At 37.6% G+C, this 16,402-nt stretch overlaps 2 protein-coding genes across 14 annotated transcripts in view; one reads left to right on the top strand and one right to left on the bottom strand.

Moving 5' to 3' along the window:
- Positions 1-3,998, top strand: part of LOC106054859 (high-affinity choline transporter 1-like) — a 61,213-nt gene extending 57,215 nt beyond the window's left edge. For all 8 annotated transcript variants that reach the window (XM_056020406.1, XM_056020407.1, XM_056020409.1 and 5 more), the window contains 2 exons: positions 409-626; positions 3,081-3,998. In XM_056020406.1, the coding sequence (XP_055876381.1) occupies positions 409-626; positions 3,081-3,602 (740 nt within the window). In that variant the 3' untranslated portion in view covers positions 3,603-3,998. The remainder of the gene's footprint in view (positions 1-408; positions 627-3,080) is intronic.
- Positions 3,999-4,882: 884 nt separating this feature from the next.
- Positions 4,883-12,913, bottom strand: LOC106054866 (uncharacterized). Of its 6 annotated transcripts, none has more exons than XM_013210960.2 (8): positions 12,846-12,913; positions 12,314-12,445; positions 11,174-11,301; positions 9,676-9,740; positions 9,424-9,528; positions 7,995-8,096; positions 6,806-7,038; positions 4,883-5,785 (listed from the first exon to the last, which is right to left on the bottom strand). In XM_013210960.2, exons 3-8 carry the CDS (start codon positions 11,189-11,191, stop codon positions 5,715-5,717), a joined length of 594 nt encoding a protein of 197 aa, XP_013066414.2. In that variant the 5' UTR covers positions 11,192-11,301; positions 12,314-12,445; positions 12,846-12,913; the 3' UTR covers positions 4,883-5,714. The 6 variants fall into 6 exon arrangements, with proteins under 6 accessions (XP_013066414.2, XP_013066399.2, XP_013066406.2 ...); XM_013210945.2 differs by having other exon boundaries at positions 12,283-12,445; positions 12,846-12,912; XM_013210952.2 differs by having other exon boundaries at positions 12,283-12,414; positions 12,846-12,889.
- Between the last annotated feature and the right edge of the window lie 3,489 nt (positions 12,914-16,402).

A 16,402-nucleotide genomic window follows, 5' to 3' on the forward strand; every position in this document is an offset into this window, starting at 1 on the left:
ATACACTGCTATATGATATAGGTCGACCTACTTTTATATGAGTGATAACTTATCATTTCGTGAGTTTTAAAATCTATAGGTTAGTGAATTAGTTAAATATTGCATGTACAAATTATGTGTCCACAGTGACTACTGTACTATAAAACCCTCTATTTTTATCTTTTTGTGTTAACACGAATCTTTAGCACATAGTGAATACAAAGGGAGGAAATAAATACATTTGTTACTTGTTCAATACCAGTTCTTTGAAAGATACAATTTACATTTTAAAATATTATTGGAACACGACAATATCTAATGATACATAAAATGTTCATACAGTCACATACACGTATAAAATCCTTAGTATCTGCTATTTTCAGACCTTAGTATCTGCTATTTTCAGACCTTAGTATCTGCTTTTTTCAGACTGGAACTCTACCGACTACAAAGGACCGATTCCTATTCCTGATGATCAACGGATCTACATCCTCCCTCTGGCGTTAAGTTACTTGACACCACTTCCTGTCGGAATTATTGGCATTGGTGTCGTTTCTGCGGCAGTCATGTCGTCTGCAGACTCATGCATTTTGTCCACAAGTTCAGTGTTCACTAAAAACATTTACTCTGACATCATCAGGCCAAAGGTCAAAATGATATTTTTTCTCTTAACGATTTTTATCTTTAGATACATTTCTGCATAAAACATGGCAAGAAAGATGGAAAATGTATACAATTTAAACAACTTTTTTGCAAGAAGCCAATTTATCCTATCGGATCATTTTTAAAATACTAATTTCGCCCCTACTGTTTACTATGTCTATTACGTACCGTTAACCAAAGAGTTGAAGACATACTTCACTTGGATTTTCCCGACTGGGTATGGAGCCACGTGAACAAACTTCGATTCCAATCACAGATGAACCAATATTAATAGTTAATACAGGAATACCTTATTGAAATATCCACAAACGAAGAACTTAAACCAAAATTCAAGAATGGAAACTACAAAGTCTGGTTACAAAAACTGATTCAAATTTTATATCTTACATTATTTGTCATTGTACAGTAGTTGTTGACTGCTTTCCGGCTTCTTGTTTCTACAATATGGCTTCATTCATTGGCGGATCCAGGGGGGGGGGGGGGCGGTAGGGGTGATCCCCCCCTCGGCCGACCCACCCCCCTTTCGGGGGAGGGGGGGGGACGGACGAATTTTAGTAAAAAAAAAACACACAATTTGTATACGAATTTATAACTTATGTTAATGATATATACTAATTATTTATATTTCAACCTATTTTTAGATTATTTCGCCCCCCCCTCTAGTATGTTGGCCGATTTGGTCAGGTGGGGAGGGGGCGATGGCATCACTCCCCCACCAACCATAAACTTTCGAGTGGGAGGGGCGGTCCAATTTATTAGTAGAAATCACAGCTTGCTAACAGAATCAATTAAATATGATTAAAACTTGTTATTGATATTTTAACCAATCTTTATATTATGTTGTTCCCCTGTTGGCCGATTGGGTGGTGTTGGGGGGGGGGGATACATCTACTGCCCTTGCCACCTAAACCCTGTGAGTGTGTGTGTGTGGGGGGGGTGTCCTACTTTTATCGAGAAATCATAGTTTGTGAACAAAATTAGTTGAATTAGCCTACTATTAAATTTTTAATATTATGTCGCTCCACTTCTGGTATCTTGGCCGATTTGGTGGGGTGGGGGGGGGGGCGATTGCTTCTTCTGCTCGCCCCAATCTAGCCATCTGAGTGGGGGGGGGGTTCCTATTTTTATGGAGAAATCATAGTTTGTGAAAAAAAAATCTATGTAATATTAGCTTTATAGTGATATTTGAACCCATTTGTATATTATGTCGCACCACACTCTAATCTCAAATTTCATCATTAGAAAATATAAAATGAAAAAGGGTTGAACCAGGTGGGAGGGGCGATACATACAATCGCCCTCCGCCCATCGGACAAACGAATACTTTTTTTTTTGTATTTTAGTTAAAAAATTACAAAATTAAAAAAAAAACTGTCACTAATATAATTTATATATGCTATAAATTCTTACATCGAGTCGCCCTACCCCCTATACTAGTGCCAAATGCAATCATTAGCAAAAATTTTAAAAAGGAGTGAGAATTAATCTACCGCCACCTCTCCTAGTCTGTCTTTTAGATTTACTATCAACTAGCAAAATATCGCTTTTGATTGTTTTTTTAAGAGATCGAGATAGATTCAGATCTCTATTTTTATGCCATTGACTAAATTAAGTAAATTAAGTATTGGAACTTCATGTTTTGGTTACATTTCGCCCTATTATTTTTATTAAATGAAAGTTGACAATGCCTTTTTTTTTAATCGCTAGTAGGATTGGCGTTTTCCATATTGAATGATACCCCCAAAATGACAATTTTGTCTATTTTTCATGACATTTTTATGAGTTTTCAGGATATTTTAATAATTTCAGGAGATTTTCGTGACTCTTTTCGTACACTTTGCAATTTCAGGAGATTTCCAGAAGCTCCTGGAAAATCAGGAGACCGCGGGAACCCATAATACTAGAGGTTAAAATGGTTGAATTTAATAATTTTCAACTAGAGTAAGCGCGGGGCCTATGAGAGTGCGGGGCCCACTGCGGCCGCATAGGTAGCAGTGCCCTAAGGCCGCTAGTGGATTCATTGCCGTAATAAACCTCATCACAAATAAAAGAAACCAGCTAGAAATTAGTAGCTTGTGGAGATTTGCGGTTGCTACTCAGTCATTGAGCTGAACATAAATGTATTCATACAATCTCACCAATTCGTCCAAGTCATTCATTTTTTTAATTTCATTTAAAACTAAAGTTATAATTTCAATGAACACTCTAATTAGATTTCTGATTTAATGTGCATTTATGTAGCTTTTTCACTTAGGGGTCCGTGAGCACGTTTTGACTTCATATAGGGGTCCCCGGGTCCAAAAAAAAAAAGTTTGAGAACCACTGATGTATGAGATTACTCATAACTCTATGCTTTTATTCCCCCTCCCCAGCCCCCATGACACTTTGTCTGCACTTATATTTCACCCACATGCACATTTGTTTTTCTTTCTTTACAGGCCAGTGAGAGGGAGCTGGTTTGGGTGCTCCGGATCAGCGTAGTGGTGGTCGGGGTGATGGGCACTATCATCGCCATCTCTGCCACAACCATCTATGGCCTGTACGTCCTCTGCTCGGACCTCATGTACGTCACGCTTTTCCCTCAGCTCACACTCGTCCTCTGGATGCCCAGCTGCAACGCGTACGGCTGTGTGGCGGGATTCTTCCTTTCGTTCATCCTCCGCCTGCTGTGCGGGGAGCCTGTCCTCGGCGTCCCGGCCGCCCTCAGGTTCCCTTACTACGATGTTGAAAACAACGTACAGCTCTTCCCGTTTAGGACATTTTGCATGCTCTTAGGTACACTGACCATTGTGGTGGTCTCCATGGCAACCAACTATGTATTCTTGTCGAAGAAGGTTCCCGCTAAATATGATTTCTTGAAATGCTACAAGCAAAGAACAATTCGTATGCACATCAGCGATGAGCAAGTTGACCATACATACGTAGTGCCAGGGGACAAGACTGAGACAGCAAATATATAAACCTCTAGATGACCGGACGGACATTGACATGAGACGACTGAGGGGGAGGGGGGGGGGGTAAATATCAGAATATCTAGTTGACCACTGACAAGAGAAAGTTTGAGACTGCAAATAGATTCTATTAAAACACCTAGCTGACCAGACATTCACTGCGACAAGAGACTGCAGATCTAGAAACAAAAGTAAATGTATTTGATTATACTTTTTTGTGGACTAAATCTATATACTTGAAGTTTTTTTTGTTTTCTGTTTGGCTGTAACCAATTATTTGAACTGTAACGTTATGACTAAGTCATTTAATACCATACATTTATATTATACATTAATACCATACATTAATACTATACATTAATACCATACATTTATACCATAAATAAAACTTTATTTCTTTAGAAAGTCTCTTTTATTACACTATTGTTTCGGTCTTGTTATTTGTTAGTCTGATCCTGTCAGAGTTTAAGACTCGTTGATTATGTTACCATAAAAAATATATATGCTTTAATACTCCAGTTCTAATCAAAACAGGACAGTGTTTCTCCGGCGTCAAGCGTTATCTTGAATTGTCAGCTGCAGAAATGCATTCTCCTGGCATCTAGAGAACACTAATGCGCATGACAAATCAGGTTAAATAAGTAAACAATATTCACTGACCTAAGGTAAAAATGCGATGGATATTCGAGGTACATAGAAGGTCGAAAGATCATGGGGAAAAGCCTTGGTCGTCATCAGAACCCTATACGACATGATAAGGTTTAGAAAGTCACGTTAGCGGAGACGTCTTCTTTCAAAAAATGCAATTGGCTTTATTCATTCTTGTTGTAGACGCCTCTCTGGCAGGCTGAATACATTCTAAAAGGTTTTACTTACAAGTTTAAAGGAAGTCTCTTAATATTTTTTCTTGGTAAAACGTCAATTTTACTTCAATAACATTCAAATTTGAATTTATAATCACAGTTTGAGAAACGTTGACATTAAGTCATCAAAACAAATTGCGGACTCTAAAATCTAAATTAGCTGTTTTGTTTGTATTGTTTCTATTTGGTTTAGGAGATATCAACATCATATAGTTCATTCTTGACCATACAAAGGTTGACATATTGAAAAGATTTCGAGAATAGGAATGCTGACAATTTAAGAGGCTAACTAGCTTTTAACGGGAAGACAAAAAAAAAGAAGCTTTCATGAGAGCTGATCAGCTGAAGTATTATCAAATTGTAAATGTAAAAATAGACTAAATCGGACAGACTCGGAAGAAAAAATATTCAACAAGTTTTGGATGATATCATTTGTTTATTTATTTTTGATTTTTGAAAAGATGACACACTAATCCAATGTAATATAAGATTTCACTTTGAAATAATAGTACAATAACAACTTGTGTTTAAATTCTGGGCGTACGTTTGGTGGCTCACAAACTTTCATCTATTTAATAGTAGAAACTTTGGACACTGCCCTACAAAAACTAGGAGCTAAGATCTAATCATTATGTTCAAAACACACCAAATAAAAAATAACCTAAAGCAATAACTCTATTGCAACTAGAATGTATTTAGATGTAGCGCATCTATTTTTAGGCCAATATCCAAAAGATGCACTCTTTTAAACTTCTGTTCGCTACACCACTCCTCCCCCCTAGAGAAAGCATTGAAACGAGTTTTGTTAAAGAACCTACAGAAACAAAGTGTCAATCAAAGGAGTCTAAATGCACCGTAAGTGCGTGATCTCTTAGGAGGTTAATATCCAACATATTTCTTACTTTATCTTTAATTATGCTTGACAATGTTATTCTGGGTTAAAGCGAATAGACAGAATTTGTTTTTCTTATTCATTTCATTATTGAAAGTCAATGGTTTGAAAACAAATACGAATTCTTCAGAGTTAAAAGTAAAAAAAGTTTGATTTCTGAAAAATAAAAAAATAGCATGCAAGATTTCAGAGGCGAGGCTTGAACACGGCAGTTCTTTAAAAAACGTTAATTTATGTATGTATGTGTGTATTTATTTATTTGCATACACACAAAACTATTTCACAATTAGCTGTAAACATTAATTAAAACGTACAAGAAATGCTACTCAATATTATTCTAGCTCTCCTAGAGCTGTAAGTAGTTTCTCATTGAGATGTTTGTTTCAACTGTTTTGCCCCTAATTCTCCAATCCTATACATGTATTCGGTCCAATTGTCTGTTAGGAATTTTTTAAAAAAGTGATTAATGTATTTGTGTGAAAGTATTTTTTAAAGAGTTCGTGTTTTGAACCTACCCGGATGTTTCTGTTCCCCAAGATGTTTGGTAACAAATGGACTAATGAACATGTTTCAAATGTCAGGAGCCCATAAATCCTGTTGGGGCATACTTTGCCAGGTTCCACACGAACTATGACTCCCGATGCCGTTACTGTGGAGAGAGTGTCGAAACACTGTCGCATATCTTGTACGAGTGTCCCCAGCTCCGAGAGCTAAAGGGGGGGGGGGGAGACGTGTCTGAGCAGTCACTCAACTTGTATGGTAGCCATGAGGCATTACGCCGAACGACCCAGTTTCTTGCCAGAGCACTACGGGAGGATTAGTCCTTCGTGCTCTGATTTTTCAATAGGAGTTCATCTCAGGTGCCCATAAATATTTAGTTAGTGAACATGTTTCAAATGTCAGGTGCCCTTAAATATTTGAAGAGCTAGTCAATACGTTTCAAATGTCAGGTGCCCATAAATATTTGGTTAGTGAATATGTTTTAAATGTCAGGTGCCCTTAAATATTTGATGAACTAGTCAATAAATTTCAAATGTCAGGTGCCAATAAATATTTGGTTAGTGAACATGTTTCAAATGTCAGGTGCCCCTACATATTTGGTTAGTGAATATGTTTAAAATGTCAGGTGCCCCTACATATTTGGTTAGTGAATATGTTTCAAGTGTCAGGTGCCCATAAATATTTGATGAACTAGTTAATGTGTTTCAAATGTCAGATGCTCAATAGTGTTCTATCGACTCAGGAATATGTTCAAATGTTTTATGTTCATTACTATTAAATGGATTCCCAAGAACATGTTTCCAATTCATGTGTCCATTACTATTAAATGGACTTCAGAAAGCCCTAAATGACCTATTTACAAAATAGAATTCCCAGAAACGTAATGGGGCTCGAAATGACTGTGTAAGTCGGCCAAGTGTCACTATTAATGTGTCCTAAAACTAGTCAGTACGTACGTAGCCAGTCTCCTCCGTGGCGTGGAAAGCGAGCCTCAACCTGGAAGGGATTTCTTCTACACCGCATTCCTAATTGGCAAGGCCATCTTTGAGTTTCGTCCAGTCCAGGACTCCTGCTGAGCCATCTTTGAGTTTCGTCCAGTCCAGGACTCCTGCTGAGCCATCTTTGAGTTTCGTCCAGTCCAGGACTCCTGCTGAGCCATCTTTGAGTCTCGTCCAGTCCAGGACTCCTGCTGAGAAAATCAACGAATATGTGTCATGTGTATCAGACATTAAAATGAAGTGATTAGATCTATAATAAACGTATCCTGATTCCAAGTTCAATGTCAGACCTTGCACAAGTTCAAGTTCACATCAAGCCCTACTTCTTCTACTCTACAAACATTTTAGCTTTCTGGCGTAGCATTCAAACATTTGAACTTAGTTACTTAGAATGTTCTCAACCTTTATTTGACGTCAATAAATATAGCATTATAAGCCATCAACATTTAGATATGCTTGTGTGTGTGTGTGTGTTCTTTCAATATTTGTGTCGATTGGATTTTAATTATTTGTGGCATTTGACGTCTCCAGATACGATCTTATCCCTTGTCGCATTGCTGAGGAAAAGTCTGGGCGGAAAAGTTGCAAGTGCTGGGCTGCCCACACGTCACCACTCTCCTCTCTTCGATACTGAACGGATCCAAAGGAATTGAAAACCATCGCAATTGGGGGTCAGGTGGATGGGGAGCTTGCCGGAGAGCACACCTTGGGGCCAAACCACCTCCGAGATCTTTACATATTAGCCTGGGGCTTCACATCCTCTGTTTCCGTCTGTCACCAGAGGAGGTGCTGCATTGGACTTGCCGTAGAGAGACTATGTACAGGCAAAGGAGACTTACAAATTGCTCCGTTTCACAGATGCTAGCCAGAGGTGGCAACAAGATGATGGTACCATACAGCCTTTGGGTAGATTTTAATCAGATAAACATTACGCAGTGTTCGGCTACTGTATAATCTAATATTTTAAAAATTAGGAGTTTAACTCTATGACTAGTTGTGGCAGTGAAATAATTATGTCAATTACAGGTCACTTTCAATCACGACGGTCACAGTCAATGCTATTGTAGACTGTAAACATAGGCACATAAGTAGGCCTACTAATACAGGTTACTAAATGGAATTATCATCAACGGCTTAATTAACTCACGAGAAGTGCTGTTCCATCGATATTTGTGCAAATGGATCAGGGAATGACTTCGTTGGTATCAATGATGGCAGAGGTTCAATCACTGTCATTTCATCCACATATCTATAGATGTCACAAAATTGACAGTAACTAAAGCAGTACATTTAAAAAGACTTGTATCTACTGAAAAGAGCTTTGGTACACGCCTTCCAGTCCAAACAATACTTTTTTTTCACGATAAATATTTTTTTGTAAGGAGTTGGTGTTAAATACAAACTAGTAGTTATGTCATACAGGAAAGGCAGGGTCCGTTTTCCAAAAATCGCTGCCTATTTCGGCAAGTCTTTACACGAAAATTCACTTATATAGCACAATCGACATCCCAACGGCGAAAAAAAAAAAAAAAGCTAAATGTGGCTCAAAAAATAGGTCAGTGCGTATTTTAAAAGTCAATTGATCGGGTTTGAAACTAATAAATCCAATGTCTAACGGGCACTCGACCACTTAAAGAGTTTGTGAACGAGAGTCGCATGAGGTTTGCTGGACATGTCCTATAACATAATGATTTGCGCATACGAAGGGTAGCGATAAAATGGAGGCTGATACGAGGCAAAAGCCAACAGAGTCATACTTGTTAAACTTAGCGCAGCAACTACATGGAAGATATCGGAGACAAACAAAACTGTGAAGTGGCTGCAGAAATCACTGGAGATCGATTTTTAGGGAGACAGCTTGCCACTCAATGCGCCAAAGTGGCGAGGGAGGGAGGACAATGTAAGTAGGAGGATTAGCCGCAAGTCCCACACGTCGTACCCACAGATTACGTCCCACACATGATCAAAGGTCAAATCAGAATTCCCCAGCCCATACAAACAAGAAAACAAAAAGTCCATAACATGCCGTTGAGGAAGACCATACCCCCCCACCCCCCCTTTTTCCCAACTGGTCCAGATAAGTGATTGGATCATAGCGTATCGAGAAAGCTAAAAGGATGAACAAAAACAATTGGTAAAAATATTATCAATCACACAAATTTATTGTTGTTTGTCTAGATCTACTACACATTTAATTACATGACTGATCCAAACTAATTAATACAATTACACTACGTATAAGCTTTTTTTTTTTTTTTTTTTATGTATTTGTTATGTTCTTCTTGTTTCAACTAGTAGACGCTCGGACTTCTAGCATCTTAAAATAATTCCGAGCTAAGAATTACAACCTTTATAATCATGTTTGAATATGCAAATTATGTTTACTAATTGCGTACTTTTATTCAAAAATATATAGTATACTTTTGGGAGACCATAACAAGACACTACGAGGTAGTTATATGCAGATACTAAAATATTCAACATTTATTCTGATATTATCTTGTAGTTAATCTGAGGTTGGGGGAAAAATATGAGCAGTTAGACAGTGAAAGATATAAGTTGTTCTAAAATTTTACCTGGTGTAATCATTCAGATAGTCTCCGATACCAAAAAGTCGCTTAGTATCTGAACCTAACTGGCGGCTTTCGTTTCCTAAAGACCATTGTTGGTGGTCAATATGGCTAAAAAATGGAAGAATGCCAGGAAATATTTAATCAATAATCAAGAGTTTTTGTTTTTTAATGCCATAAGTGCATGAGCCTACATTATCGTTAGTTGGCTTTGAAAAATGAAATAATAATATATCTAAATGGAAAATAAAGACTTACTGTCTGTGATCTATGTAGGCCGAGTTTCTCAAATCGTATCTTGCCTTGGAACTATCGAGCTGAAGCTAAGATAAGAAACAAATTGCAGTTTGAAATAATAAAAATATATGCATTAAATCTATATATTCTCAAAATGTATTTATTTGTAAACTGTTGTTAAATAAAAGCAGCTAATGACATATTCTCCAGTCCGGAGTGGGAATAATGGTATGGCTACGGAAATTATTTTATAAGCTTGATATCTGATATAAAAAGAGTATCTAAGGCCTGAATTGTAAAAATACATAAAATTGAGTCTCTTATATAAAATATGGGATGTGTGGCTGAGAGACCTAAACCGCTTAGCTTCGGCAAGGGGGCTCGAGTTCGTATCCCGACTCGAGCAGAGTTAAGTTGAGCGCTTAAAAAAGTGTTTGGACCATAGCGCAAAGCGCATACTGTTGATGTAAGCTATATATTTTTTTCATTCTTGAGCGTCCATTCAAGTACCATTGCAAAATGTAAAGCGTCTTTCTTGCTGACACATTTTTGATTTTAAAAAAGTGATTTAAGAATAGATGATGGTTGTTGGCATTGAAAGATGGTATGGACAACTATAGACCTAGATACAAGAGGCTCAAATACACTTTCATTCACTTACAATCGATTGTTGTTATTCTATGAAGCTTGGTGCCGAGCTCGAAGCTTCCGATCGAGGGTCTAGGCACTGGCGGATCCAGGGGGGGGGGGGGGGCGGTAGGGGCTATCGCCCCCCTTCCAACTCGTCCGACCCCATCCCCCGAAGGATGACCGCATCACAAACCAAGACATTAAAGACAGGGTTACTGCAGCGATCGGACCCCATGATGACCTGCTAACTATTGTAAAGAAACGCAAGCTTAAAATATATGGCCATATTTCAAGATCCACGGGGCTCGAAAAGACTTTCCTTCAGGGAACAGTACCAGGAAAAAGAAGAAGAGGCAGACAGAGAAAGCGATGGGAGGACAACATAAAAGAATGGATAAATGTTTAAATGTAAGACAGTTAATGTGTCAAGCATGGCCTTGGTTCACTTGAAACTAGTAGTATCATCAATATATTTTCAACTTAATATCATCCTCAGATTAATTTTTTTTTAAATTGCGTCTTACATTTAAACATTCATCGTAATTTAAAACTGTTTGCGCAAGAAACTCGTTTAAGTCCCCCCATCCCCCACCTTTTTCAGACCCTGTGATCTATGAGGCAGGTGACCTTAAGGTCAACTGTTTGATTTTGTTTCTGTCGCCGACAGTTAATGAGGGTGTCATGTGTCCAGCGCAACGACCAACCGCCTTTACTTTTCCTCGATTAATGTCAGGTACCCATTAGAGCTGGGTGGACTCAGTGGCGCCCTAAGGATCACGAAATTAAAAATCCCAGTCTTCACCAGGATCTGAACCCGGGACCCCTCGGTTCGCAACCACTCGGCCACCGCGCCGCCAAACACGTTTATAGTCAATATAAAAAGTATTACCTCAGCCAACGATGTCATTTTGTCAACTAAGCTAAGCACACAAAAAAAAGTTTTCCTATTGATGGTTGAGTCTAGGTCATCACCAAGCACAGTGTCACCCAACAACGTAGTTTATGGAGGACTTGACACTGGAGTAACGTTAGGAGTGAAACAGAATTATTTTTACAATATGAGACTAGAATGATAATATTTTCTAGTTTAATGTTAGTTCTCTTTATTAGACCTACGCTTATTTTAGGAAAGAATATTTCTGTATAAATACATAATGTTGAAAGTTAACTATCAAATCAGGGCTGGCGTTAGGCATAGCCAAACTAGGCAGCAGCCTAGGGCCTCCGATGTGTGTGGGGCCACACTTCACCTAGGGCCTCCGATGTGTGTGGGGCCACACTTCACCTAGGGCCTCTAATTATCTAAGTCCAGTCCTGATCATATGATGTTAAAGTTGAATGATATTGATGTCTTGTAGCAACAATGAAGCTATCTTATTAGATCTTGTTGCATGTGACAACTTCCCCGACGAAGACACATAAAGACATAATACTTCCCCGACGAAGACACATAAAGACATAATACTTCCCCGACGAAGACACATAAAGACATAATACTTCCCCGACGAAGACACATAAAGACATAATACTTCCCCGACGAAGACATATAAAGACATAATACTTCCCCGACGAAGACACATAAAGACATAATACTTCCCCGACGAAGACACATAAAGACATAATACTTCCCCGACGAAGACACATAAAGACATAATATTTTCCCGACGAAGAAATAAAGACATAATACTTCCCCGACGAAGAAATAAAGACATAATACTTCCCCAACGAAGACATAAAAACATAATACTTCCCCGACGAAGAGATAAAACGTCCTACTTCTACTGCACTGTAGTAGAGATTGTCAGTAAAGAAATCAACTATTAAGCTTGCACTGTAGTACAGATTGTCAGTAAAGAACTCAACTATTAAGCCTGCACAGTAATAACATTCTGATGGTTCGCTTGTGCAATGTCGATTCATGGATTTCCTATTATAAATGTATCTAAAAAATGTTCTTCAATTATTTTGTTAATTATACCGAAAGAAAGAAATCTATACTTTATATGCTCTTCCAAGTCATTAGTTTCACCTCGTTGGTTTATGATCCAGCTATTGATAAACGTTTAGGACAGTTGTGGTGGCACTGGTAGGCCATCAAGGGCAAAGTCACAGCCGCAGGTCAATCAGAGACTACAAGGAAGAAACAGCTTCAACTCAAAGACTACAAGAAGGAAACAGAATTTTGCTACATCATAGTGTTTCTAAGTAGTTCAGAGTTAATTTTGTGTACAAGAAACTCTTAGATCGTATGACTTAATATCAAATTCTCAGTTCAATGAATCTCTAGTTCGACCAATGAGGATTAAATGTATCTCTATTGAACATAGGTCATAATGAAAGCAAATCAATAATAGTGTCTCTGTAGAGGATTTTCTGAAGTTCATGTCTTCAATCTATGCCATCACGCTACTAGATCTGCGTCTGTTTGTACAGAGTTAAAGATATGTATATAATTAGCTGCTGTTTTCTTCTACTAAACTTACTAAAATATAAAATATTAAGCCTGCACAGTAATAAAAATACCATACAATTAGGCACTATTTCAAAAAATTATTACTTACTATGAGCTCAGTAGGTAGCTTCAGAATAAAGATGTTTACATCAGATTTTTTAGAATGCCATAGTGCACATTATCGGGAATTAGGATAACATAGTTATATTTAGCCGAATCCTAGCTCATTTTGACAAAGATTATACAAAGACTAGTCGACCGCGGCGTAGCATACGCCGCTATTTTGCAGGGCCGGCTTTAGGCCACTGCAACCTATGCGACCGCAGTGGGCCCCGCACTTTCATAGGTCCCGCGCTAATTCTAGGTGTATAAATTATTAAATTAAACCATTTTATAACTTATAACAGATTTCCTGCGGCCTCCTGTTGATTTACCAGGAGCTCCTGGAAATCTCCTGAAATTACAAAATATACGAAAAAGTCGTGGAAATATCCGGAAGTTATTAAAATGTTTAGAAAACTCATACATATCTTCTGAAATAACCTTGGTTAGGCCAATAATAGAATATGCATCCTCCGTTTGGGACCCCTCAACTCAAGATAACATTAAGAAACTGGAACAGACACAAAATAGAGCAGTGAGATTCATAACAAACGAATATTCACATTTGACTAGAGTAACACCATTAGTAAAATCACTAAATTTAGAAAGCCTTCAGGACAGAAGACTCAAAAGTAAAGTAGCAACTATACATAAAACACTGAACCATAATCTTCAAATACAAAAACAAAATTTAATAAAATACTCTGAAAGACACAAAGATAAAGGCACATTCCTCGTCCCATATGCTAGGACAAATTTGTACAAATATTCCTTCTTCCCTAGTGCTATTAGAGCATGGAATGGGTTGCCTGAGCTAGCCAGGAAAACAGTGACTTGGCAGAATTTAAGTCATTGGTTAATATGCATGACTAAATGCATGACGCGTAGGACGTAATCATCTTCTTTTTTGAAGTAACGTCTGTGTTTTATAAGATAAGATAATATACAGACAAAAATTGTCATTTTGGGGTGTCATTCAAAATGGAAAACGCCCAATCCTACGCGCGATTAAAAAAAAAACGGCATTATGCAATACCCGTAATTGTGGAATCTAGTGAAAGAAGCTTCTCGCGCCTCAAACTAATGAAGAATTATTTGAGGTCAACAATTCTCTTAGATAGATTGAAACATTTGATAATTGAGCGTGATCTATGTAGGAAACAGAATTCTTATGATATGCTGTATGACTTCACTACACGCAAGGTTAGTGTATTAATTCTGTGCGTAGAATGAATGAATAAATTGCAAAGAAGAATATATTTTCTAATAAAACTCTTAAACTTTCACTTATTATCCGTATCCTACCCAAACTGGGCCCCGCGAAATACGTTTCGCATTGGGCCCCACAATGGTTATGTCCGGCCCTGCTATTTAGTGACGGGTGAATACAGAGTAGATTATTTGTTCTCTTTCCATGACTTCTTGGTCACAATGGTTATGTCCGGCCCTGCTATTTAGTGACGGGTGAATACTACTTGTTCTCCCCCCCCCCTCTTTTTTTTTTACCTCTAAAATTACGTGGGGTAACTCTAGTCCGTCCGACCTGCACAAAAAAAAACATTGATCTTTCCATTACTTTGTGTCCAAACTCTTGAGCCATGAAGAAAATGATATATATATAGATTAACGAGCTAGGTTTGTACTAAGAAGAAATGATAAAGAGACTGTTGATCAAAAACACTTCGACATTGAAACGTCAATGAGGAAGATTTTTTACATACAACAACAAAAAATCGAAATTATACACAATTTGACACATAAAATATTAAATATGTAAGACGGATTCACTAAAAGTACAACTTTTAAAATAAAGAGATTTTTGTTATTTATATTGATCTTCTGGTTTGCCAGGTTATACGAGGACGTCCCTGATTGCGCTTTCCTCGTATAGGCCTCCATGTCATCGCAACTCTTGGTATGCGTAGTTCATTTTGTCGTAGAACATGTCCCGCAAACCTCATGGGACGCTCAGTCACAACCTCACTAAGTTTTCGACTCCCGGATCGGCAAAGGATTTCCTTATTTGAGACCCGATCTGTGTAACTGACTCCCAAAATCCGTCTCAGCCATTTTTGTTGAGTCACATTTAGTCTCTTCTCGATTTTGACAGCTGACTTCCATGTCTCACATGTATATGTTGCAGTTGGAATGGCGATTGTGTTGAGAAGGTGTATTTTTGTCTCGAGTCCAATGGCTTGGCTTGTCCAAATATAATTCGTTTAACCTGGCGCCACACCTTCATGGAGGACCTCAGAACAATGGACACCAGGTGGGAGGAGGCTTCAGATATTGCCAATGACAGATCTTTATGGAGACAGCTTGCCACCCAATGTGCTGAACGGCGCGGGAGGACCCAAGTCTAAGTAAGTCTTCTGGTTTGCATGGCGTAATGAACGTTGTTTGGCTTGAATTTCTTGAGTGAGAAAATAGAAAAGTCTGGCCACAATGGACATATGTTAATCTTTCTGGCTAATGAACCTTTACACAGATTGTGACTTTGTTGTTTTATCACGTGACTTATTTTGAATGTGTGAAGTGAGTTGGTTGAACTAGATCAAAGCTCACGAAAAATAGGCTACTAACAAAGATCGTGATCTGTCTAATAGATGTCTTCCGAGACAGAAGGAGCATTATATTACATCTATAAACAGAAAGGAGGGGAGTAACATGCATTTCTAGCGCTGCCTTTTAAGTTTCAGCATCTTTGTCTAGTTTGGCAATCTGAACATAAGGCCTCAAAATATTTTTCTCAAATCCTTTTTTAAAAAAACAAAGCTTATCTTAGGAGAACAGGTTTCCGTACTTACAACTATATCTCTCAGTAAAGTAGAATGTATTTCCCTTATTCGATATCAAACAAAATAATGAATTGCCAATAATTAAATGACTAGTTAGAGTATTTTTAAATAGATTCACGTTTTGTTTAATTTGAAAAATAATTGCTTAACGTTTCGACTTGATCCGAGAATGGGTGTGGGAGAATATTTTTTTTATTGGTATCAAACAAAATATTTAATTGACTAGTTGGTCAATTTTTCATTGTCTATACAAATGAATAATTGTGAAATGTTTCAACTTAATCCGAGTATGGGTGTGGGAGAAATAATGTGTTCACACTTTTTACCAGACAGACAGAGTGAGTTGATAAAAGCTTTGTAAAAAGTAAATAATGTAAAAAAAATCCTGGCAACGAGCAAGCTCCATTGGACAAATATTGAATAAAATTCTTAAGAAAGCTATAAAGATTTTGAACATTAAAAAACACCTTTAGGGACACGATTTTAACTAATTCTTATACGAAGGAATACAAGTCGCCAATCAATAACAAAAAACTAACACACATAAGAACTCTTTTTTTGTTCTCTTAGTTATTCAATTGATAAATAAAAGTCGACCTTCTGATGTAAAATCCATAAGTAAAGTTTGAGAGACTTTTATATGTATATTTTGTTGGCATCATTGTAATATATTTTTTTTGTATAATGCGCTATTGTAAAACTAATTTCCTCCAGGATAATAAAGATAATGATTATTTTTATCCGTTAATTAGTATTTTCCCATTCC

This window comes from Biomphalaria glabrata, chromosome 2 (genome assembly GCF_947242115.1).
Source record: "Biomphalaria glabrata chromosome 2, xgBioGlab47.1, whole genome shotgun sequence".
NCBI classification, from domain to species: Eukaryota; Metazoa; Mollusca; class Gastropoda; family Planorbidae; genus Biomphalaria; species Biomphalaria glabrata.